Source organism: Anopheles coluzzii, chromosome 2 (genome assembly GCF_943734685.1).
Source record: "Anopheles coluzzii chromosome 2, AcolN3, whole genome shotgun sequence".
In the NCBI taxonomy this organism is placed as follows: Eukaryota; Metazoa; Arthropoda; class Insecta; order Diptera; family Culicidae; genus Anopheles; species Anopheles coluzzii.
The window spans coordinates 4986577-5013882 of record NC_064670.1 but is presented as its reverse complement, the minus strand read 5'-3'; the positions used below and the strand labels follow the sequence as shown (position 1 = coordinate 5013882).

The 27306-nt window shown below is 47.8% G+C and overlaps 2 protein-coding genes across 2 annotated transcripts in view; both read right to left on the bottom strand.

Moving 5' to 3' along the window:
• LOC120947498 (heparan-sulfate 6-O-sulfotransferase 1) overlaps positions 1 to 27306 on the bottom strand; it is a 68047-nt gene that overhangs the window by 3260 nt on the left and 37481 nt on the right. Inside the window, exons 5-6 of the mRNA XM_040362866.2 lie at positions 24818 to 26808; positions 13594 to 14376 (exon numbers count right to left, since the gene is read on the bottom strand). Of these exons, the coding sequence (XP_040218800.1) occupies positions 26670 to 26808 (139 nt within the window). The 3' untranslated portion in view covers positions 13594 to 14376; positions 24818 to 26669. The remainder of the gene's footprint in view (positions 1 to 13593; positions 14377 to 24817; positions 26809 to 27306) is intronic.
• LOC120950462 (60S ribosomal protein L17) overlaps positions 1 to 27306 on the bottom strand; it is a 195683-nt gene that overhangs the window by 150591 nt on the left and 17786 nt on the right. The gene's annotated exons all lie outside the window — the stretch shown is intronic.

Genomic DNA, 27306 nt, shown 5'->3' with positions numbered 1-27306 from the left:
CCCTATAAAGCATTCCTTTTTGTCTGCTTTTTTGTTTTCCCCTCAGCCGTAAAAGTGAACCCCGGATAAAGTCCGCAGAATTGTTGCGGTTTTGCTCCCGTCGCTCCTTGCCCCACCATTACTTTGGGAGTGGAACCGCTTCCAAAGTTTCCACCAAAGTTGCGCGCTAGTCACTACTCACTCACCACACACTGTGTACTAACCAACCGCCACCACCACCACAACGAGACGGTTATTTTTCCTTTTTTTGTTTTTATTTTTGATGAGTAAGTGTGTGGTGTGGTCGAAAAGCGATTTACAGCATAAAAACCGCGACACCGCAGTTACTGGTGAAGGTGGTGAGGTAGAATCAACACACCCCACACAAAGATTGATGAGTTTGAACATTTATTTCATGTGTTTGTTTGTTTGTTGAGGGTTTTTTTTCAGTTACATTGGCTTCATTCAAAAGTAAAAAATTCCAAAAAAAGAACGTAAAAGAGTGCAAATTTGTGAAAGAATTTCTATGTTTATGTTGCTACAGTACGGTGCACATACATCACACTCACGTACAGCAAACCGACGCAAACGCTACGCAACAGCACACAGTAAGTGCCGAATTTTGTTTACACCCATCCCCCCTCACTCATTCAAGCCATCATTCATCTGTTCTGTACCTCCATCACATGTTGAACTCTCTCTCTCTCTCTCTCTCTCTCTCTCTCTCTCTCTCTCTCTCTCTCTCTCTCTCTCTCTCTCTCGCTCTCTCGCTCTCCCTACACATAACCAGAGGACTTCAAATGCACTCAATACACACACACATGAAACGTGACAGGAATACGGTTGCTAAGATTAGCAAACGGAAGAAGAATTGTGAATCGAACCCCTTCTCTTTCCCTCACACACACACATTGCCGTTAGCCGGAGCGCGCGCGCGGCATCTTGATGGAGCGGCGGAAACGGAACAATATTTGCACGCGATTTGCGATTTACGATTTTGCGATGTGATGTGCGTGTGTGTGTGTTTATGTGGTGGTTACAATCTTTTCTTATCCTAAGAAGTAGGAATTTCCATTAGAAACAAAATCCCTTGTATAGAAAAAGCAGGAGCAAGTCGCTTGCAATTGGGTTAGAGTTTTTGATAAATAAATCATACCCAAAAGGCTTCCTATCTCACTTACTCCCCCCCCCCTCCCGCATTCTCTTTTGATTGTTACTTCCTCATCTCCACCCCACACAAGGAATGGATTTCCGAGTTTTAACAATTAGCTTTTAATAGCGGAACTTGGGGCAAGTGTGCCACCTTAAGCATTTCAAGTTATAACTCACTAAAACGTGTTTTTCAAAAGCCGATTTAAATCTCATAACCATTTTACATCTATTTCCTTACTTATAAATGAGTTTCGCTTGAAAAAAGTGCAAACAAAATAGTTTTTGAAGCGTTTTAAAATGGGTCCAAAAAGACGTTGTTTTTTGGGCTATGGGGCAAGAGTGCCACTCGTATGGGGCAAGACGGCCACCTGATTAAAATAACCGTATTTCTTAGATAATTGGAAATTATTACGTTTGTACCACTAGTGTATGTATTCCTACATGTCTTGAGTCACCAATGAACCCCTTTTCATCACAAACTGTTTCGCAATATGGGTTGTTGCTGGTCTGTTTTTCCGGAGTAGAATCCGCTCGTAAAAGCGCACCATACCGCTGAACGCTACAACAATGTTTACATTTTTGACAGCTCGCGCCTATGAAAGATGGTGGCTCTTTTGCCCCAAAAGTTGTAACTTTTTTTAAATTGAATTTTTCAGTGACAAAAAGAAAGTTTTTTTCAACTAACCCCACAAAAAATTTCACGTTTTCTCAGCTATATGGTGGTGTAAATATTTTCTCGGTTGATTGTTCGCATGATTTTTGAGAGCTTATTTGGTTGGATTAAAAAATTATAATATTCTGCTCAATTTTGAAACTCAACGTAAATCAGTTCAAAACAATGGGAAATATCGGTTGATCTATATGAAATTAGGCTCAGAATACCTAGTCATTGGAAAGCAACCAACTGTATACACAATTGATCATTAAACTAAAGTTTTTAAGTAAAAATGCTTGGTGGCACTCTTGCCCCGTATGGCACACTTGCCCCAAATTCCGCTAATCAATTGTGTATCGATTGGGTACCATTTGAGGGGTTTTCGCTGCTCTCTTTTTTGCTTCCACTAGAGACCTTTATACTTTCAAACAATAGATTTAGATACCCTCTCTCGGTAGGGTCACGACACAGCTCAAGTGACCAATTACGCCCTCCGCCATCCACCTACTACACGCTCATCTCTTCATTGACTCACTCACTCCCCCACTTTTCCAATAGGGCAGCACAAAGTTTAATCGATTCGGAATCCGTTTTTTATCATACCCCCATCGACACAAAGGTGTGCGTGTGTGTGTGCGAGTGTTTTGCAGTCGATAATATAGTTAGCAACTCCATTCCCTATTCCCATTGAATTCGATTCGCTTTCGTAATATTGCTCGCAGTCTGCTGGAACCGGATGGAGTTTCCGCCGCTTTCCATCTGGTGCGTGTGTGTGTGTGGTGATTTTTTTTTTCATTTCCACCTCGGTGCACCTTTATACGATATTGCCCAACAGTCGAGGAGGGATGGCAGAGTTTGGTACAATAAAAGCGTTGAGAGCATTGAATTGATTCATTGTTGTACTGGTGGGGCACTGTCATACGGGAAACCTGTAACATGACAAAAGATAAGCTTCATTTGGTGAACTACGTGATCTTTGTTTCGCCGTCGTAGCCTCTCTTATTGGAATGGCACCGAAAAACCAATCCAACAACTATGACCCAGTTACGTTCAATCAGCATTACCAAGGGGCGAAAACCGCCTAAATGTATGCAATTTGCCTTACGATTTGTATCTTACTTCCTCTGTTTCCTGTGAAAATGTTTTCTTTTTCATCGAAACCTTACCGCCACTAAGCCAAACTATAGCCATCGAATTCGAATTCAAGCCCCACACCTGTTTGCAAGGGAAGCAGCAGCAGCAGCAGCAGCAGAAAGCCACAAAAGTGTAAGTAATGAGGCAGGGCTTTTGTTAATCCACCACACAAACAAACAAAGGTGCACCACCAATTGCTTGGCGTGGCGTGAAAAAGGAACAACACCTTTCAACAATACTCTGTGACACGTTCTTCACGCACTAGAGCTTCGCTTACCAGTACCGGCACAGGCTTTATATTAGTTCGCGCTTGAAAGAACAGGCAAGAAAAGTCGACGGGCTTCTTTAAGGAATTCATACGCTTTGTGCTCATTTCGATGTTAGTAAGTACAACACAATCAGGACATACACGATACCACAAAATGTCGCACAAAAACGGTTTCAAAATGGTGAAACATTAAACAGTTTGTGGTTGAATTGATTGATCCTTGTTATAAAAACAGTTAAAGTCAACATTTTCCACTCAATTGACATATTGCGCCGTACCTGAAAAAATGACCTTTTTTTTTAACCAATTTTCCCCCATTCCAATGCGCGTCGTTAAAATGTTAAATTGCCTGAACTAAAAACGAGAGAAAATACCCTCCCTGCCGTCGGTTCAAATACGATACATAATTGGCGGAGGCGTAGCAGCACCAATGGGAAACAGCACCTCCGACACCGAATCACTCCCACTCGCGTGAACGGGTTTCAGGGAGGCGGGGGCTTGACGTCCGATTAAAAAGCGCTCTCATTAATTAACCATTCTAATTAGCAGCGCGAAAGCTCCCCCCCGTTTCTCCACCGCCTCGAGTGAAGCGCTTTTTGCCAATTTGCTCGTATCAGGACGTTTTTTTCTTCTCTCGAATCCGAAACGGGACAGTACAACACACCACACAGGCGTACATGCTCTACTATTCAACGTTTAAATCGTGCAGACATAGCGTAGGTCCCCGCCGTGACGCTTTCCCACTTCACTCTGTCCCCTCTGTCCATTCATACACATTCATGTGAATTTGAACCGAAAGTTCAACGTTGGAATTTAAGCTGAAAGACGCACCAAATCCATCATCTAACCCTTCTCCGCAGAGGGGTGCCTAATGTGTGTGTGTACGCAAAGCTTCAAGCAAAGCTTAGCGCATCCCCAACCCAATCGTGGGGAGAAGGGGAGGAAATGTCGCTCTGATGTAGGCTACTTATGCATGCCCGAATTTCGCATATTTCTATCCAACATCCAAACCCCATGGCTATCAAACGACGCCTCATCGGATCAACGGATGGCTGATACGCGGGGTGGCTGATACTACTGATGATGATGATGATGATGATGTCGTGCGCATATTTGTGTCTGCTCTGAAGCGTCTGAATTCCTCAGCTGTGTATCTCCCATGCCGTCCTCTCAACTACTACTTGCGGCGTATAATGACTTGACTATTGCACGTGAGACAACCAATCCGTTCCGCCTTGGGATGGATGTGCGCTCCGCGGCTCCTCCATCACATCAGAACGCCAATGTGTCGGAATGATTATGGTTGGAAAGATGGAGAATAAGGTCACCACCGCGCCAGTGTCCTTTCAGGCGTTGCCGCCGCCGCGTTGTCGAATGTCTCTAAAAATGAACAGAACGAATGTAAATATCGAATTGTGTATGAGATGAAATGAGATGCCTCAAAAGCACTGTTTCTCCTGCTTTGAATGGAGAGGAGCGCGATGAAAAGATAAACTCGCACTGGGTAAGATGGAAGTTGAATACATTTCACACAACAAAAACACACACTCTTTGACATTTGCGCCTTTTGCGCTCGGGGGGCTTCTGCCCACCTTTCAGTTTCCCCGAGGCTTCAGCAATCAGCAAAAATCACAACCAAAACGGGAGCTTTACATCGAAAAGTCACAGGAATGGCACACAAACACACAGAAGCACAGAGAGCACCACCGTCTTCCAGCCTATATTAGCCTTCCGGGGTGTAGAGAGTGTAGTGTATAGAGCCTGTGAAAGACGGCAGCATTCATTCTCTCGACCCGACGACTAGCTATGCGGGAGACGAGTCTTTCAGGCCGAATTTTACACCGAAACACGACGAACGACAAATGTCCTGAAGGCTTGCGGTTTGTGCCTTGGAGATAGAGCGTACGGACGTATGGGGCGGTTAAGGTAAAGAAGTGCCGATGGGAGGTCTCGATTAGGCCTATACACACACACACACACACACACACACACACCAGAACATCATCAGGCTGAATGGGGAAAATTGTAAAGCAATGGTCTCCACTCCCTGCCGGCGACACATTTTTGCTAAACATCCCATCATCCGGAAAGTGTAAAGGCGTCAGTTTCTGAGCGTAAACTAACTAACTGACGGCAAACTAATCATGACGAAACGTACTGTAACATTTGCATTACAGTTGCAGGAAAACGCAACTTAGTCTTTGAGGTCCTGTTGAAGGAAGGTTAGACTCTGTTACGACCAACCTACTGACATAACCGAAGTTCGTGTCAACTAGTGGTTGATCTTAATTTAGTTTTACGCTCACAAAATAACGACTTCAGAACAATATTTACCTATGTGTAGCATTCATGTAATTCGATTCGTGATGAATCTTCTGCGGCACGTGAATCGGGCCCAATATCCTTTTTCTCTCTCTCTCTCTATCTCTCCCTCGCTCTGCTCTCAAACTAGTCGACACACACATCGCCGTAAAGCTGGATTCCTGAAAGTGTCAACCGAGCGCGTTCGAGCGATGTGTGTTACTACAACCATGCCGCCGCTGCCGGCAACTTGCAAGCTGTCAAGCTCACGAGAGAGCTCGAGCTCGGGCCTACACCTAGGTAGGGTCATACACATTTGTCCCGCGCGTTGTCAACGCGTTTCATCCTGAGGGTGGCATCGAATAAACACGACACGTGTGGTAGGGGCTGCTCCCCCAGGGGTGGTCCCCCCCTCGAGCCCTACTATGACTATGAAGGTTGGTGAAGAATTCGTCTGTCGCATCGCGCGCCCTTTTGCTATTGCAGTGAAGTTTGATCCACATCCTGGACCTAGGATCCAGTCCGGATGACCTGTGGCGTCAGTCACGAGCCCCCGCTCGCCGTGGTGTATCGACGCTGAAGAACATTGTGAGGGTCGTTTTGCGTGAGTGACGATACAATGGCGATAGCAGGCACAGCACAGCTTCCGGGTAAGGGATTCGCGTAGTGGCGCAACGTATTATCCAGAACCCGAGGGATGGACAACAACGCTGCTAGTGCTATGCATTGAGTACAACCTTTACCCCCACTCCAGATCCCACTGTATGGTCGGCGGATGTGTGTGTGTGTACCGACCCAGTGCCGGCCCATCAAAGGCAAAAGGTGCCAAAAGTGTTCAGCGGAGCATAGCATCGGTCGGCCTTGTAATTCTCGGTTTACTCGCCTGGATGACGTCGTCTTCTTCTTTCCCCCTCGCACTCGGATACAGGCTAAAAAGGGCATGGACGTGTATGTACGGGACTACACACATACACACACGTACACTAGCTGGAGGCTGGCAGTCCGGTCCAGGGATCAATCGATAAAAGGCCCATCCGTTTCGCAATGTTTGGTTTGGACGGGCACATGACAAAACGAAGATTTACAGCTCAATAACGCCGTCGTCGTCGGCGTCGTTGTCGTTGTCGCCTGAGAGACCTTTTCCTCCTTCTCGGGTTTATTTTCTTGGGTTGGTTGTTTTCTCCTTCACCATTGAATGGTTTTCCCTCTTGGTGGGGGGGTGGTGGTCCGTTTTCTCGGCTCTTGTGCACAATTGTGTGTTTACAAATCTTCACAGCAATTCATTTCCAGCCGACCGGCCGATGGGGTTTTTTGATCAAACGAAACCGATGTTAAAAGCATCTCACTCTATCTCTGAAGCAATTGGTTTGATTAAAGTATTTCTTTTCGATTGATAGGCCAAAGGTTCCGATTGGTTTAAGATGTTTGTTTTCACTGCAATCACCAAGTCGGAGGGAAGATGAAGAGATAAACCTTTATGCGATGGAAGGCAAGAACCATTTTCTAGGAAGCATGAAAAGACAATGCAACCTAAAAGCGCTATCTTCTGCAAGGAGTTAAGGGAACTTTAGATAACCTGCAACGAGAGCATTGGCAATATGTACTTGTATACACTCTATCAGTTGACAGTTGTTACTTGTTTTTCGTGTTTCATCTCAAGCTACAGGGCCATCAATATTACTTGCTTTTGGCATGTCAATTATTTGAAAAATATTTATCTCATCCTTTGAGCTCAAAACAGAATTAATTCAACCCACTTACTTCCACCAAGACAAAGCGACACTGTTGGTCTGGGTGGTAGCGAAGCGAAAAATCAATCAATCTTACATCACAGGATTTCCTGCAAAGCATGGCATACTTGCATTACTTGACATCCACTGAATAAGCAAAATAAAGCGGCCAAGCAGAAAGTACGCTGAGAAGGAAATGTAAGGAAAATGATTACCAAAGTGTGCCTTGGAATACTCCTCCTCTTCTTCCTCTTTGCCTCTTTGGAATGTCACCTGAAGTGCCACTTTGCTTCATAATTTACTTTCTTCAACTGATTACGGTAATCAACGGATACAGACACACACACATCCGCAAATCGTCTCCCTCGGGAGTGCCCCACCTAATAGAGCCAAAACCAATTTGGAGCTATGTCTTTACGTTCTAGCTATCTTTAACGGCAGTGAGGAATGAATCTCGCCATCTTCGGCACTCTGCTCTCCGCTTCATCCATAAAAAGGAGTAAAAGAAAGCATGGATGGATCCAATTCAATTTCGAACCCCTCCAGGGGGATGTGGAGAGGAGAGAGGGCAGATTATTTGCATATCCACGAAATGTGTTCTGTACGGTTAGAGGCCGGAGGGCCCGGAGGATTATGCCGAAAGTGGTGGGGGATCGGGTGGTGCGCTTATAATACGGCCTATCATTAGAAGGTTCAGTGATCCACAATCTGTGGTACTCTCTGCGACTGACTGAGTGAGTGTGTGTGTCTGGAGCAGTCCTCCTCTTCTGCTCTCGCCTTGGTTGGTGGTTGAATTTAAATTGCGCGAAACACACCTCCCTTCCCGGGAAAGTTCCCGAAAAAACCCGGGCAAAGGAGGAGTCTGCAGCAACGTCACAAAGCTGCCGGAGAAAACACACAAACCGAACCGGCGAGAGAGCAGGGGCAGGGTTTTACGATCTGTTTACGAATGCATAAATTACGGCCGCAGCAAAACAAAGAACGTCGTGTTTCATCATCGACGCAAAACGCAGCACCAGACCAGACCCAGAGACCCTCACCGTGCTTTGGGGGAGGGGAGGGCAAGTGGCATTTGTCTGCCCTGAATTGAAAATGGCAAAATAAGGGGTCGTCATAACAAAAAGGCGAGTTCTTTTCTTTTAAGCGTTTACATTTCTTTTCAGCACACACACAACCCAACTCCTCCCCTCCCGTCGGGATTAAACAAAGTTGTGCCAAAATGTGTCCATTCCACCCAAACTCACCCACCAAAAGAAGGGAAGAAGGCGCACAACTTCGATTTTTATGACCACTTCGCTCATCAACAACACTGTTTGTGAGCCGCCTCCCCGATGATTCCCATCAAATTGGAATTTATTAATTTGTTTATTTTGCATCACCGTCCATACACCCCCCCCCCCCCCCATAGTGACTGACCCCCTCCTCCACAACCCGGTGAAGCTGGACCATGAAACCGATTAAATGAAAGTGAAAATGTACAAATTGTATGGCGGTGGGGGGTTATTAATCGCATTTTCCCACCCATCACCCATCGGCCCATCCAGTGGCAAACCACCGACTTGTGACTTGATCAAACATTTATAATACGATTTTATTGACACTTCATTATCGATGGACACACTGCCGTTCTCCCCCTCCCCCATCGTGGGACACTTCCGGTAGGCAAAAAAAAAACAACAGCACCCATCGACAGCGCACAGTTGTGTGTCGTAATTTACATATTGATTTCCGGAAAATAGTCCACTGATTTTACCGTCGAGTTTTCCCGGTTCTGCGGTTTTTCTCGGATTTGTCCCTGGGGAGGGAATACATGATAGAAAGGACATTTCTTCCTCTCTCTCTCTCAATCGTTCGCGGTCCAGTTGGCACGTTTTGTTGGTGGCCGCCGGGCCGAATATCTCCTCCAAAAGGACACAGAGAGCGCGTTCGCGCGCTGCTTTTGTGTATGGCCGCGGCGCAACTGAATCCGGTTGGGATTGGAGCGAAATATTTCAAATTAATTTTGTTTTCAATACTCTGAAGCTCGCCCACTCCCACTCAGCGTTGTGCTGTGCGTCGAGCGGCGAAAGACCGATTATTGGAAATGTTTTAATCATTTTCATCAAACAGAAGGAGGGGGGATAAGAAGTGCTTGTTTATGGACATTAATTTCCCGAGTTTTCCCGCGAATTTAGTAAGCTCACGCCCGATTCGAAATTGAACCCGAAGCGAAACAGCATGATGATGATGATGATAGAAGGCTGGCGCTCACCCTTTTTAAGCAAGGGCAATTAAAATTTGGCAAACAAAAGCATCGCAAATTCATCGATTCCCGGCACTATCCGGGGGTTCGTCTCCTACATCCGTTTCCCTTTTTTCAATGATAAATTGGATGTACCGTGGTGGCTCACACACGCACACATACACACGTGGAACGGGAATAGTTGATGGTAAATTGAATAAGGATTGGGAAATTTGTGGACCCCCCCCCCCCCCCCCCCTTTCTCGCCGACATATTACCGACATATTACCGAAAAACGATGATTCGGCATCGCTTAACTTGCACCACCACAAACTCGAGCAGAACGCTGGCACTCCTCTGTGTGTGCGCTCGAAATTCGATAGGGATTGCCCGCCCCTCCTCGTTGCTCTCTCTCTCTTGTCGCATCTTTCCTAGCTGGAATGGCAATGGATGCATTTTCGAAGCTCGCTGCTGTTGGGCACAACGAGCGGAATGCGATTCTTGGGAAACTTGGGTGGTGTGCGCGGCTGTTCGTGTGACGGCTGTTCGTAAAGCGGATGAATTTATAGTTCCTGAGGGGGAATCCACTGATACCACTAACACACACTCTAACGGCACGACGCACGTTGCATTCATCCGGCGCTAGCTAGTGTGGTTCGATTTTCAGAATAAATGGGAGAGAAAGGGTCGTTGAAATTCCCCCCTCCCCCCGGTGTTGATGAAAGGTGCATAATTTACAGCAGTTTACGAGGACATAACTTTCGATATGGATGAGAGACAGCAATGCACACAAGCACATACACAAACACACACACATATGAATTCCTTTTCGGTTCGTATAGCTACCGTGGATGTTATGAGCTTTCGCGCAAATATCACTAAAACAAGAACCGCAGTTTGAATGCACTGTGAGCTCATCATCAAGTTAAATTATTTTGCGATCGTAAGCATTTAGTTGTACACTAAAATTCCTACCATGCAACTTGTTCCATTCCAACTTGTTCTATTCATGCCCCTGCATCTAGGCAATCGGGATACCATTGGCAGGCTTTTAAGGTAGAGTGCAATTACGAGCAATGATTACTAACTTGTAATAGCCTTTTTTGAGTCTTCCTATCGACTTTAAACTACTTTAACAATTAAATTATCTTGAAACGTACCGTAAACTGTACAAATTTGCATTCATTCATTATGTAATCGAACTTATCTCATCTCAGCACCACCATAAGCCATGGCCCCTTTCTCTTTCGAGCGAATTACGTACTTAAATTACGTTGCTTTAGCGCTCGCAGCATCGAGGCAGGTGAGAAGAAGGTGAGATCTGTTTAATCAATCGCACCCTCACCCTTACAATCGTGGAAAGCCTTTCACCAACACAACCCAAAGCCCGGTGGCGCTCCTTTCCTCTCCCGTTTGGCCAAAAACAATTCCCCACCGACAGGGGCACAAATCACAACACTTAACGGTAAATGATGGACGGTTGTGGATGGCGACGAATTGCTATAGGACCCAGGCCCTTAAGCAAGTCGTTGTCGCCACTTGGGCACCAGCCAACCAATAACAACAAAGGAGGCGATGATGGAAGCGGTTGTGTGTACTACACCACCCGTCCTAGTACCATCAACCAAGATGGTTTGCTGTTCCATTTACTTTGCCGGCAAGACGATTACTTGCAAGCGGGCTTCCCCGGTCGCGATAATCGATGCTTCGCGAGGAAGGAGCGAGCGCAGCCTCCTTTGATTATGGGGCCACAAATTTTCCACAACTACGACAACAAAGGGCACGTCTAGCAAGGTATCCCCCCTAGCCCTTATCGAACGGCCTTGTGTTTATTGTACCACTTTGTAGGAGGCGGAAAACAAGGAAAGAGCAGCAGCAGCAGCAAAAGTGATGGGTGGGGTTTCATTCAATTAGCAGCATCCCATCCCAGCCCAGCTCTCTCCGCGCTCATCATTATTCGTGCCATTTCCGGGATTGAGCTTGGAACTACCAGCACCACCAACAACAACAACAACTGCGCGATGTGCGCGAGAAGCCACTAGATGTCGCTAATAATAAACCTTTATTTCCGCGAGACACCATTCCGTGCGCGAGGAAAGGAAAAGGTAGCTAGAGGGTGTTTTTTTAACCCAGCGGAACCGTAACCTGTGAACTTCATACTTCATTATTCACACATACAGTGGTTGTGGTTTCGAAACTGCAAATAAACCATTTATTAGTGTGCCCCCAAAGGTTTCCGCGCTGCACGTGCTGCACGGGAAAACAGCAGTTCAATTTCCGGTACATTTCCCCGTACATTACACACACATACAGACACGTACACACATACAGACACGTACAAATACAGCAGCTAGGTGTTGGAAAGCCACTCATTTGAAGCATAATTAGAAACCGCAAACGGTGGTACCCTTCACAGGCTCCTCCCGTTCACGCCATCGCTAGAGAGTATTGTTTACTCCGATGTGGCCACCGTTGTGGATATTTAAAGAAGCCGCGCGCGCGTGTGTGTGTGTGTGTTTGTATGGGTTGTATTCCATAGCGCCCAATATGCACAAGGACCAACAATGGAATGAGCAGTTTAAGAAACGCTGCACCCAGAAGACCATTTTATGAAACCAAGATGCAGTATGTTTGGTCGTAACCCTCGCCTGCTTTTCGTAAGCGTAATCTACATCCGCAGCCAGCGGGGAAAAACGTTGAATTTTACTAGCAAATTTATGAGCGTCACACCACTACCACCACCACTCTGGGGGAGGCGGCGGCACGGTTCCCAGGATGCCCTCCAAAACAGCAAATTAAACACCCATCTGGCGAACGTTTTCTACGTGAGTAGACCCTCTACACCGCGCTGTGAGAGCTCGGGAGCTTCGACGGTTCGTGTATTTAGAGCTTCAGAGTTCAATCGGTTCCGCTTTTTGTCGCGCCCATCTCTTCCCCTCCCTCCCAGTTCCGATCGATTTCCGATCGATGCTACTACGGAGGTTATCACCACCCTAGGGACACATCCAAAACCACAGGCACGAACACTGCTGCAACACACTCGGGGTGGTGCACAGCATTGAGTGTGTTGCATGGCTGCCGGACGGCAGAAAAGGAAGGCAAAAAGGAACATTCGAGTTTTCGGGATGAGGGGGAATATGATGTTGGGAACTTTCGTGCCTTTTCACGGGTTTTTCCAAACCCCTGTCCCGGTTGGTGGGGGGGGAATGGGAGGACCCCCGGCAGACTACGTGCTCGAGATTTTTCTCCATCGCCGGCACTCGAATTGGTGGTGCTGGTTGGCGCTCTTGGTGAAATTTTCAAAGAGATCAAAAGCTACTGTGAAGTCGCCGGGTTCGTGAGCGTGTGGTGTTCGGAACGGAACGGAACGAAAATGTTGCATTCAAACCCATTGCAGCACATTCCACAGCACGGACGGCTAAGCGATGCACGGGGAAGGAGAACCACACACCTCGATCGATTTTGGTGGGTTAGGTTATAGTAGTGCCGTAGTTTTTCGAGGCCATAAGTCCACAGTCCATAAGTCTGTAGAAGCTTTTAGCACCAGCAGCAGGGTTACTTAGCCTGTGCAAGCTAAGTGCAGTATTAAGATACTTTTCAGAGCCGAAAGGTGGCCACCGGAATGTGGCCGGCGCCTTTAAAACACTTACAGACACGGCAGCAAAAGCTTTCTATAAACTCTCGAGTAGTCACAATCCTCCGGCGCCATCCTGCTTGCTTTGTTGACTAACTGATTAGATCAGGCGGCTCTAGCTCACTAGCTAGCTCCATTCTCACGCGCAATTCCACAGTGCGGGCACTCGTCCAATGCGCCTGTTAACACGTTCCTTTCCCGTCTCGGGACAAACCATCATCGAAACAGAGCAACAACAACAACAGCAAAAAAATCCAGGCTCCATCAGATGTCACACGGGAACAAGCGCAGACATTCCCGCTCCTTTGACCCAGCATCACTCTTCTTGTGTTTTTTTTTCCTTCCCTTAAAAGAACACTTTCCTTTCGTTGGTGTGAAATTACATTCTTCCGAGGTTAAATCAAAGGAAACAAACCCCCAGACAGTTGAATGAGGGGGGGGGGGGGGGGGGGGGGGGTGGAGGTTGTTGTGTACAACGCGACACACAGTGAGCCTTTTACAGCAAGTGGGTCTACTCACCCCGGATATCCAGTATCCAAGCAGCGTTCGCTCGTCTGGCGGCAACGGGCGGCGCCATTGCAGAGTACCTTCTCCACCTCCTCCCTTGGCTTTTCGGGAGAGGCGGCGCGCGCGCGGGTAAAGGAGAAAAGCGTCCACTTTTTCCGCATTGTTCCGAGCGTGTGTGTGTGTTGACTCTTGAGAGTGCCCGGCGACAGCTTTATTCCTCACTCCAAGTTGCTCCAAGTCTCGGGAAAGTGTGACGAACGCGCGGTTCGTTGAGGTTCTTTCCCTTCCAACACCGCCTTAGGACACTAATCACTGAAGAGAGTGACGACCAAGACGATGGGACAGACGACGATGAAAAGGAGGAGTGGGAGAGGCGCACGGATGGTGCATTCTGCCGTGCATACAAGCAGCAGCAGCAGCAGCAGCAGCAGCGTCAGAAGCATCGGAAGCTAGTATACCGGCTCACACATCCTGTATCCTTCATTTCCAAGGCAAGGCAAACATTGTATGCTCTCCCCTCTGCTACCACAGCCTGATTGCAGGCCCCGCACATACGTCACTCGAACGTAAACGAGGTCATAGGCCAGACCAGGCGGGCTAGGCGGGAAAACCTTTAACGTGCCTGTGAAAAGCCCGCCCTTGTGGCGTTGGCTTGGAACGCGGGGTGGTGCTGGTCGGATGTGTGTCTGGGAGGAGCGTTTTTGCTCAAATCTCAAAACCCGGTCGGGTTGGTTCGATGCACTACACTGCCACAACTACTACTGTTCGGCATTTGCGCGTTCAAGATGTTGCACCCTAAAATAGAAGAAGAGAAAAGAGAGAAGAATGAATAAATGAGATGAAATTAAAATATATTCTAATTAAATTAGCTAACAGAGAGCTTCCCTTTCACAGTGTGGTGCGTTTGGGGATGAGCGATTTCCTTGCGTGGGTACTTGGGCGGTGGTGGTGGTGTGTGGGAGCCTCATGTTGAAGGCTCGCTTTGTTTGAACGGACCTCCTCCGTTTCAGTGACGTCGATAGACATATTCTTGGAAGCATCTTTATTTCAACAAGCACAAACTTACTCCGGAGGTTTTTCATGTTTGTCGTCGTTTGTTTCCCCCGAAAACAAAACAAGCAAAGAGAAAGGATTTCTTTTTTCGGGTGCTGGTCTCAAAAACCCAAAAGCAAGTGGAGCACATTTGTTTGTACAAATATATGCACACCCAAAATTAGCCCAAAAAAAAAGAACGAATCGAGGCATAACTTTGTCCGAAATCGAGACGCACAAGAACATTCCACCGCACCATGGTGTGGGGCGCTTGTCCTGAAACGCATCCAGACGCACAGCGATGGAATTTTGTGTGTTTCTGTGTGTGGCTGGGAAAGCATTCGGTTATTACCAGAAGGATCTACACACACTACCAGCAACCGAAAAAGAAGCAAAGAAAGTTGTGCTGAAATTGATGCAACTAGCTGGGCAATGGAAATGGAGGAACAAAAAACGTGGGACTCACCCGCTCCTTGGTGAACCCATTTTCCCATTCGGAAAAGTTTTACGGTTCAAAAAGTTTTCATCCAGGGCTTTTTTCTCTACTTTCTCTGCAGTAGGTAGAAGGAGAAGAGGCAAGAGATTTCGGTGTTTGTTAGGGTTCCGCCAGCCCACCAGGTACATTGCCTCTGCAATAGTGATGGTGATGGTGGATGGACAAGCGAACCAACAGCAAAAAAAAGGGTTTTGAATGTTTTAATCAGTCCTCCGTCAACTTTTCACTCCTGCTCCAAACGCATTGAAATTCTCTTTGCCCCCTTTTGTAGTTCGGTTCTGGGAAATCTTGAATCGTGTGTAAGGGGGCATGGGCATCCTGATGATGTTTGGTAAGTGTGGCCGATCCCTTTTCCAGCACATGCCATCATCGGACCCAAACTGCCGGCAGTGACGGAATCGTTGATTTTAGCGCCTCCGGCACTTGGGACGATAATAAGAGTTGGAGCACATTCTTGTTGATTTATACACACAAACACAAAACAAAAAATCGGGTATAAGAAACGATCCAATTGCTGAGGATCGTGTATGAGATGTAATTTGGCGAAAGGATCCTTAATTCCCACGCTAGGAAGTATTGCGCAAAAGGGACGAATTAATTAATATTTCCATCCATTTTTTATTCCTTATCCTATTTTCCTCACACAAATCATCCTTGATATTGTGCTGCCTAAAATATGCAAAGTTTTCTGGCAAATATTTTAGCCCCAAACGATACACATCATTCTCCCCACACAGCCCCAGCGACGACCCAAACAGCAGAGTGCAGTACAAATTCCCCAAAATCAACAGCAACCACAACGGCCACGGGAGCATAAATTATGAAATGTTGCCAACCTCCCCGAAACAGTTCGCCCGTTATGTGGGGGGGCATTTTCCAACAGCCGCGTCGCGTCGTCGTCATGCAACCTTATCATACTTATTGGTTTAGCAGGTGATGAAATAACTCGCGAAAGACAGGCAACTTCCGGTGCCGGTGGGACACCACCCAAACCGAACGGGAGGGAGGCGGGGAAGGATGAGGAGCACGACACAACGACAACACGACGACGACGACGATGACGAGGAAAACAACGACGGTGTGGAATGTTTTTGATCCGATAGTATTCTTTGCCGCATTCTACCCGGGCTTCTTCGGGCACTCTCTCTTCTCCCGTGACAAGTGATGTGCCGTGATGTGTCGAAGCTACTCCTCTCATCCTCCACTTTGGCTCCAGTGCTGACACTTCCACTTCCATTAGATAATGCAACGCGCGACTTTTGCGAGGCGAACTGAGGGGATTCGTGGAAGAGGACCAACTTTTTCGGTACAACTTGCCAGCGCCATGGTGGAAAATAAAGACACTGGAAAGTATCTTTGAGGACCTACTACTCTTGGCAGGGCGTTTGGATTGAGTGCTGCTGCTGCCTGTTTGCTCCACTCCTTACTAGTTACCCGTGACTCCTTTTTGGTTGGAGTGCATATTCCACACTTTGGGAACATCCAGAGCGTGTGAAAAAGGTGAAACAACCACTCGGAAAATCAGGTGAATCCTCTTCGGTCGCTTTTCTTCCCTCCACTCACATAGAAAGCGTTACTCGTTAGGCTTTGTAGGCCCAACTGTCTTCACCAATCGAAGCATCAAGGAAGAGCACCCGAAACAACAACAGAAGTGCCCTCCAGTTTTTTGAGAAAGTTTACGATTGTGACACGTGCAGACACATGCACCTACTACACTAGGCCCTGTCCTGTCCCCCTCCAAGAAAGCTCCCCCACCATCCACCGTGGAAGCTTATCGGGAAAAGGTGCTATCAGTTTTCCGTTTTTCGGCCTCCTTTTTTTAATAATCACCTTGTTTACCAGTTTCTCGAGGGAGCAGCACACCAAGATAAATAATAAAAAATATGGCACTCGGAACAAGCACCATCGTTCGTGTGTCCCGGGTGCTGTCTTCTCCCTTCCGTGGAAGCACTTCCGACAGTTCCAGCGCACAGCACAACAGCAGCAGCAAAGAGCGCTTCCGCTACCCCGGTTGCGCTTTGGCGTACGCGCGACACTTTGCAGCAAACACGCGAATAACCAACAGTGCCACTTATTACACTACACTGGCACTGGGTGTGCACTACACCCAACACAGGTACGGCTGTTATCAACATCAACAATGGCCACCAACAACAATGTCTTTTGGGTAGAATCTAACAGTTTTTGGGAGGCAAAATGGTCGCTTGCGGGTGATGTTGACACGGTGCTTGAGAAACCTATTCATAAAACTTGGAACAATACACCACCGTTGCCGTAGTCGTGGTGGTGGCCGTAGTTGTTGTCGTCGGATGGCTTCTTCCTCTTGTCTTTAAATGCTAATGATAATACGCGAAGGTCCACGGTAAATCGACCACCTGCGAGGGGAGACGCGTGGCTGCTGAAGACATGGCGTTTGGGACGATAATAAAGCGACACGCTTCTATTTCAGACGAATCTCTCATCTTGTTTTGTGCATTTGTGAGAGAAATCAACCACCAAGCAGGGACACAAACCCCGCCAACGGAGACGCTATGTGTATTATTCCACATCTTTTAGGATGACTGAACAGTCAGTCAGTCCTCCTCCTACATTGGTCCACAAATATTTGAGAATGTCTAAAACGCCACCCAGATGATCTAAACCTCAATCGGGGTACCGGGGGACATGGAATTTGTTGTGGAGAAAATGAATACAAACCCATCATCCTCCTTCGTGGAAAACCGTGCCCGTGTGATAAAGGATGTCCCTCATTGGCCATTCGCCTTCTTGGACGACACTGGGACCTTTGTGAAATCTTTGGAAAATCCGCCTAATGCCATTGAAAGCGAGATGACCGTGCGAGACACTCGTAGGGTTAGAAGCGGAGGGCATAAGATTACATTACAACACAACCGAAACGGCGGTGCGCCTACGTTCCATTCGTTGGAACTGTTTGCCTTAGCTTCATGAGTCTTGTCGTCGTCGTCGTCAATGTACCGTTGGAGCACGGCCACGGTGGAGTTTGGCCGCTGTCCTCGGAATTATCTTAACGATGCACACACACTCATCTAGAGACTGGCTTTTCTTCTACTGCCGTCAGTGTAAAGTCGACCGGTGTAAGGATCCAACCTTCGCCAACTGGCCAAGATATGATGTCGTGTAGGAGAGAAGCTTGGTCTCGTGGTTGTTGATTAGGGAAATCTAATTTAAGACAACAATACCCGGAAGGACACCTTTCACCGTCGTGGTGACCGTGTTTTCTGTTTCGGTCAGCACGCATCATATCACTTACATCCAATCGTGACCCGCGTGGGCCCCAAGTGCTAGCGACGCCCGGATTATGGACCATCTGCCACAGGAAGGTGCATTAGACAGGCAGTCAGTCGCTGCGTAATAGTAAAGGACGACTGTGCAATGTGCTGCTGGTACGAATTATTACCGCCCCAGGGCAATATGATGGTCGTGATTCGCTATCTGCGAGCATAAAAGCATTCCCATTCCGTTGGAATTGTATTACTTTACGATCATTCCGTACTTTAGAAGCACTGTGGGACACACATTACACCAGATCAATCGAATGTGTATATGCACGTTAAAAGAGTACTTCCCGAATGGTTTCTACTTTTTCACGACCGTTCTAAATTACAATCGTAATAGCGTCGTATGACACCTTACTTACGCCGTCACCACCACAATATTCAATCATTTCGCTATTCGACGGTGTTTTGTTGTCAGGTGGTGCCAGAAAAAGCATAACTTCAAACTGGCCATAAAAAGAGGCAGCAAAAATCGTTGCACAGGCAAATAAAAACCAATGCTCTAGACATCAAGAGAGAGCGCACACGTGTATAAAACAGCATGAAACACGCAAAGAAATTATCCGTAAAACCGAATGTTATTTTCCACTGATTGCAACGTTTATTTTGGGTAGTGACACGTAACACACACACACACGGCGTGCTAGAAATACAAGAAAGAAACGAACGAAAAGGCTTCTCACCAGGCCAGGAAAATGGACATTTCCTTACCCTACGTGCACATATACGTATATAAGTGGGACAACAAAAATCATTCCCGTCCGCAACACGACCGCTTACACGATCATCCGCGCCCATTCGTCCCAACCACATGACACACACACCGAATGGTGATGGCGCATAGCGCATAAAACGGAAGCGGCGCCCGGGTGCGCTTTTCCGTGTGCCGTTTATAGTAGTGTGTCTTCAAATAACAACTGGAACGTGGGCCGTGTCGAATCCAATTCGTTTCCAATTCCGCATGCAATGGGAGCTTCGCATTTTCCCATCCCCTTTCCTTCCAATTTCACTAATTGCTAGCATAAAACCGATAATGACATTACGATGATGGCCATTCTGGCCATCGTTATCTCGTCGTTTCGTGCCGGCATGCTGGCGCGGAAGGTCGCGACATCGGCTTAAGCATCGAACCAGAAAAGCGAACCAAAATAATAATAATAATAATCCCCTCATCGATCCGGCGAAGAAAATGAAACCGAGAGTCCTTCACACGGCCGTTGTACCCGTTGGAGTCGCAAAAAAAGGCTGCTGAAGAGTTGCAAAGAGTTCGAAACCGACAGTATAAAAAGAAACATCATTATTGAACCGTGTGATTTGGGAGCGTACGACGTGCGGCAAAAGGCGCAACGGCGACCCCGGAACACCGTCATCATATTCGATTTTAGCACGCAAGTGAACAGACACACACACACATGGTGGTGGGTCACGTATTTGGAGAAATAGTGATTTTCACCTAATTCTAGTACGAGCTAACGACCCGAAGGAAATTTTCACCCAGAACCGGCAGCTGCTACCACCAAAACGGGTTTCCTCTTTTTGATGTCGACTTTACAACGAAAAGGTACAAGCAGCGATGGACATTATGCTATTGCTTGCGCAGAAGAAGGAATTAATCTTCTAAAAAAGGATCATCGTATAAACAACAAATGATAGGAGGCCTTGCAGCCATCATCTGGGGGCCTCCTCTTGCAGATCATTGGCACGGGAAAGTTTATTTAGCTAGTCCACATAATCCTTCAACAGATGATTTGATACGGTCCGTTTGCTTTGGGTGTGTGTGTGCTTTCCTATCCCAATTGCTGGAGTTGGAATTTCCACCGGGAGGGGTTTTCCGGCCATTGGTACGCTGTCCCGTACCGCACACACGTGTGCAGCAGCCTGTGTAATGATGGGTTTTGCTTTGCAGGAATGAGCAGAAAAAGCGTGTAAAAATAGAATCCTCTCTTTCACCGGGACATCCATCTATCCATCTGTCACGACCCATATCCAACATACTCGCACTCGGTCAGGACTCCAACCGTGCCTACGGAACATCTGAACATCGCTCGAGTTGGGTTTCCCGCTTCGGGTCGTGAACATAGGCCGTAACAGTAACCCGTAGCGACCATATGTTATCCGAAGCACATGGTCGCTCGACCGACAATAAACAGAAAGCGGCACATTATACCGTTTGTGTTTGTGTGTGTGTGCGCACCAAAAGCCCCGATCCGTCGATGAAGTAACTGAGGGATGGAAATGAGTGACTTTTATGGGTCTCGGCTCTTTTTCGCTCGCTTCGCACCAATGCCTCGTCCCTTGCGAAGGTCAGGGGCCCGTGGGCCATCTATGAAATGCAAGCATTCGACCGACTATCTCACCGGGATATTGATCTCCCGCGGTATAAACGATTTATTTATGGTCATTTGCAAACCGCGACTGACAACACTCCTCCGAGAACACTTTACTTCTGTCACAAAAGGCCACCGATTCAGCCCCGGCTCTGGTTCAGAGTTAATGAGCGGCAATGGAACATCTGACGCGAGTAACCCGGATTACGAAAAGCCTGGATGTATCGATTCTCCACAAATCGACCATTACTTCGTAGATGGATGTGTGAGATGGGTGGTCTACTGGCGCTATGCAGAGTGCACAGTGAAGCTCAATGATTGATTCAACCGATTCTAGCGAGAAGATGATGATGATGGTCTTCCACCACCGTCGAAGAAGAAGAAGAAGCAATCTGGCGTCACCACGTCCCGCCTTACTGCTATAACTGATTCAAACGATCAGCGAGCAGAAATCAGCATCAGATCGCACACACACACACACATCGAAGGAATTTATTTATCGGAATAAATTATGCAAATAATTTCATCGTCGACAGGAGGACTTGCACGACGACCCTCATCACCGAGCTTTCCCCGGACTGTTGGTCCCTGCTGGCGCACGGTTGATAAGACGCAAAAAAGGAGCGAACGAAGCACAACACTGGTGGATTGATGCATCGAAACGATTTTCGTGGAGTGGATGGGTGTAGCTTTTAATGAAATTAAAATCGTATTATATTACATCCACAGACCGTGCGCCACCGCGATGAGTGTTTTGTCCTTTGTACAGCTTTAGCAAAACAAAGAACGGGGAAAGAAATGCTCTTTCCCCTGCAAACGACATCAAATCAATGCAAATGTAAACGATGAAGTTATTAATAAGAAATTTCCCTCGCTGCTTGGCTAAACACAAACAGCCAATTAAGCCATTGAAATAATGGTTCTATTTTGTTGCATTTTAGCTTAGAGTGCTGCTGTTTCTTTTGTAGGTCAGCATGACCAATCTAAGGTAAGGTAAAGACCGGCAGTTATTATTTACTATCGACGATTAGATTCTCAGAGCGGGTCTGATTCATCGGCCGCTTTATACAACGGGGCATGTGTAGGACGTCCTGTGGCATGTGGAGTTTTTTTTCTAACATATTGAAACAAACTCGTCGCTCTTCTTCCTTCAATTCCAAGTACATATGTGTACACACAGGTGTGCAAATTGTGGTTCATGTGAAGACGATGTACTTCAACTGTACTTTAACCGTAACTCTCTTTTTGTTGGAAGCAATTTGTATGCTAGTAACGCTTCTTCACCCTGATATGCACTCTCTATCGTCCAACATACCGAAACGTAAACAATTGACACTGCGATCCGGGCCTTCAACCTCCTGTGGGGAGAGCACAAGAGCGTCTTGAATGCGTGTGTAATCAACAGCAGACGACAAACAATTGTCATAACATTTAAAAAAAAACTGCGCTTTCGCAACCGGCAGCTAGAGGGGGTCATATGCGAGCAAATCGTTAGTTCCAGGAAATATGGCAATACAAATTGACGTTAAGCAGGTTTCTTCTATTGCACCACACACACCCACCCAGCTCGAAATTGCACTGGGAGATAATTAAATTCATCTGCCATCTGTGTTTGGTAGGCGTCAGCAGGATCGTATTGCTAATTCGCCCATCCATCACTAACCAAAGCTGGGCCACTCATTGGGCGAGTGACACTTGTGCAGTGGAAGCATAGGGGGGCACGGGTGGCTCAGCAAGGGGTAGTTAAATTAATGAATTTATGGTTTTATGTCTGCGCGCTGCGAGGTTTTATTTCTAGCTGGCGTTTCCCCTCCCTCAGGCTGACGATGAACTGACGACGATAGCTTACGGCCATTTAGCAGCGACCAATCAGTAGAAATGCATCACCCAACCTCCACTCCTCTCCCGGACCAAACGCGGTTGGGTTGGGTGGTGGCGTCAAAGCTTGTTGATGACGATGGCGACGACGATCGTTTGCTGTGCCGGAAGCGAATGACGCCGGACAATTTTCACCATTGCTGGTCGCTTCTCTCTCTCTCTCTCTCTCTCTCTCTCTCTCTCTCTCTCTCTCTCTCTCTCCCTTCGGCTCGGCTTCAAATGGTCCGAGCATCAGCGTGCAAAATGAGAAATAATTGACGCAAGACCGGGAACGTTTGTCTAGTGTGCCCCTACGAGACAACGAAGAGTTCAACCGCTTCAATGAACGACGCGCCTATTGGAAATGTGGATGAATTCTCCGGTTCCCAGGGCAAAGGGGAACATGACAAAAAAGGGAAAGACTGATAAAAATACATCTCGCTCCAAGTTTAAGCAGAAAAAAAACAGGCTAAGCATCAGTGCTGGGGTGGAGGAAGACGGAGGTCAACGACAAACACTGGTGTCAATGGCAAATTATGTTACTCGACGCAGAAACACAGCCTGCACCCACCACGCCGCCATCGCCGTCCAACTCCAACGCTCCAATGGACGCACGGACGGACGCGAGAGCTAATCGAGCAGGACATGACACCGTGTCATCTCCGGAGTTCATCGTCGCCCATCCCTAGACATTCGACTCTGCCACGAATTCCAAACACACGCACACACAATTTGGAGGACAAAATGCGTACGATCCGGACAACACACAAATGGGTTGAGGGTTTTTTTTCTGTGTGTGTGTTATTTCGCTCGTCCTGCCATGTTTTCTCGTTCAGGCCGCTTTCTATGCAGAGACAATTCGGAACATTGCTCTACGATACAGCGTCCTGTGGTGATAGTGGACGCACAAACATGCACATGACCATCCAGGACCATCAATACTGCGGCTTTAGCACGCACGAAATACGCCAACTACCACCTCGAATGAATGTTTTATCGTCAACCCGGACTGCGAAGGATGCTGGCGTAGTAGTGCCCCGTCCGGCGGCGGAAGTGGGAGGTTCGATCTATGTGAAAATGCCCTTTGCGAGGGCATGTGATGGGAATTAGAAACGCGGATCGAAAAAGCGAAGAAGAGTGCCTGATGATTACGTTGCTTCTTCAGCTACACACGCACACACCGGGGATGAGCCAGAGAACTATAACGATTCTCCGCGCCTACCGAGATAACCGATCGAATTGGTTATTCCAAACTCCCTAACCTAATTCGCCTCAGCTCATCATCTAGAAGCCCCCCCCCCCCCCCCCTCTTTCGTTAGATACCCAGTTGGGGATGATATAGCCGGACGAAATGTGGCCGAATGGCCGTGAGACGCGCCTCGTTACTTTCACTATTCGATCCGATGGTGCTGTCCGTCGAAGCAGAAAGAAACATGCCAAATCGCTTCCCGAACGGATCCAACGACCACGCTCGCACAGGAGGACATTTCATAATGGAAACGCCGATGAAACGTGCGCTTCCAATGGCCCGAACGCCGGGGCCGTAGCCGTGGTGCGGGGGTCCGTGGAATGGATTCACCCTTATTGGATTACTACTTCTCTCGTGGCGCACCAAATAGCGTGACCGCCCCGTGCACGAAACCGCAAAACCCGGGCAAACAACACACACACACAGGAACACACCGGATGGATGAAACGAACCAGCCCAGTCCAGCGGTACACTAGCAATGCGTCCAATGGTCGCTCTTATCGTTGTGTCGCCCATTCGCATCGAACCCCTAAACTCAATCGAATGTTTTAGTAGAATCCCATTAATTCGTGCGATTGAGTCGCCATTCAATGCCAGAGGAAACTCATTTCATTATGCCGTTTGACATGTTTTTTTCTTCCATCTCTCCCCGTTCATGGTAGCCATTTTATTCATGACGAATTGGTTTGAAGCGACGTTTTTGCCAAGCAGAAACTGTAACATGAAACGTGAAGTCATTTTAGATCACATTTTCTTTACAACCCATTACCAAAGATAAGTCGAAACAAAGAAATATGTATCATCCTTGAGCTGTCGACACAGGCTTTCGTGCATTAATCACAACCCTAGCGCATTAACGTGGGAAGCACCGCATTAAAACAATCTGTGTGCTACACACCATCACCGGCGCCTTGTGGTACAAGATTTGTGTCGCAGAAATTTAAAAGCATTTTTCAAAATGACTACATTATCTACTTACATGGCGTTACACACATCCATTTCCGGCGACGCGTAATGGTGATGATGGTGCGTCTAAGGACGATTCCGGATGAAGCCATTGAGATGATGGGAACGATGCACACACACACACACACACGCAAAGGAACCGAGAACGCGGCGACATGATGACAGGTTACATTAACTCGTTAGCTTCAGGATGATGGCAGCAGCAGCAAGCAAGCTTCACTTTTCATCACTAGTCGCGTCGGTGGGTTCGTCTCACACCCGCCCGGATGCTTCTTAGCTCCAATCCAAACGTTGCCCGCGTCGCACGCGCTTCATCACCACACGCCAGTATCCTGGTATCACAGTAGGCGCACGAATGATGAGAATCACGGTAAGTTACGCTTCACACCACGACACGGCACTGGCCACATTTTTGACAGTGGGCTGAAAAAAAACCACACGAACGAACGAACCAAACACAATTTCTGTGAATTTCCGCATCATCTTTCCAACTTACTTTCAGCCGGAAAACTACGAACGATTGTACACCATTTGCCAAATCCGTGCAGCGTTGTGAGGAAGCTGCATTATTCACTTTCACACTACCATTTCGACGAGTGAGAGTTTTTCCCCCTGAGAATGCATTTGTGCAGATATGGCTTCGGGAGCAAACGGGGCGCGCGCACATCTCACGACCGACTGTGTGTGCGCTCTGAACTGGGTTCCTTTTTAAGTCCGCGTTTCATCATTCTTCCCCTAATCGGCTGTCACGGCGCTTATGATAATTTCCTTAAAGCTAAACCTAAAGCCTTACACAGTATGCCATGACTGCGGCGCTGATCACTGGCATCTCCATCCGCTTTTGACGGTGGAATCGTGCATGGAGAAGGTGGTGTTTGTGTCACTTTTGCAGCCGGAAAGCTATAAACTACGGAACGACGACGAACACGGGAAGCGCTCCAAACTCACATCTCCAACGTGCAGCGACCGAACCGATGATTAGTAAGCATAATGCACCGCTCTATACAAACACACGCACACAAACAGCCCGCGCGCGGTGGCGATTGAATATTGGTTTCTTTAAAAAGCTTATACTGTGGGCTTCTAAACCTACGACTGGTGGGGTACTAGCGCGATTCGATTTCCAATAATCTTTCCCACCGCCTCGTTTCGCGGTACGCCTTCCTAAGGCTGATCCGATTTGTGGGCCTTTCGGTAGCGCCCACCGCAGCCACAACAAATCGCCTCCTCTCGTTTCGTTCGCTCGATTCACATCGGGCACGGGCAGGAACACACACTGGAGCGTTCCGGCATAAGTAGGGTATGCTACCGTACGCAGCACGTTGCGCACATTGCTAATTCCATTCTCCCGGTTGAGGCGCGCGGCCACGTCGACGATTCTATCGCTGCAGCAGCTTAGCTGCATCGACCGTCGGGTGCGTATCCTCGCGCTTGCGGACCCGCTGTTGCTCCGGGTGTTGCTTATTAGCCTTCTTACGCCTACATTCACTGCTAGGACTAGTCGTCAGATTGAGCTTAGCACTAATGGGTTTGTCAACGTCACCGGCGTGTGACGGTCCGCCGTATCCGTATCCACCTCCGCCTCCGCTTCCGGCCCGCTGATGATTGATTGAGTTTTGATGAGCGACCGCGATGGCGGTGGCGGTGGCACTCGCGGCACTGTGGTTGGTGCCGCTTCCGCCCGACGCCGGTGCCCGGTACGGTGGCGCTGATGGTCCGATGGCCGGCAACGGTCCACCGCTGCCACCGTCTACTGCTGCTCTGCTGCTGCTCTTCGCCCACCGGCGTCGTCCACCGGCGGTAATGATGGCTCGGTCGCGGTCGCCACCCTCTAGTGCGGCCGAACGAGCCCGTGGGGCCCGATATCAGTGATGCTCGTTGCTGGGCATGTCGTCGATGTTGCTGTCCCAGTTGAACTCCGTCACGCCGTTCCGCACGCCCAGATTGCCCAGATGCGCAAACCGGACCTCGAAGTCGTTATCTTTGGCTTTGAGTCTTTCGAATCTGTGAGCGAGGCAGGCAGGAACACCGGGAAAAAAGGGAGACAAACAAACAAGAGCAGAAGAATATTTTAGTATGGCGAAAGCGAACATACGTGCCGCAAACTGGTGACGGTAATGGATTGTCAACGTTGTGCGCGTCTCGCAATGGTAGAGCGAAGGCAAACGATGAGCAGTTGTGTGAAACCGTTGGGCAATAGCGCCGCGCCACCAACAGGTTAATGGCTTCGTGACTTCCTGACAAGGCGGCGCCGGACGATACACCCCAAAAATGGGGAGGTATATATCATGATTTCGTAATTTATTGCTCGCTACCATTGAGCACGATTAGCCATGGTTAATCGATAAGCTAATGGACGCAACCACGCTCTTCCTCCTATCGCTTTCAGTTTCCTTCGGAAAGGACACACGTGACGCAATGTTGGTGGGATGGTAATGTGTACGGTAAACGATGACCTTTTTTCATACATTTTTAAAACGTCTTTTTACAGCCTAAATCCAA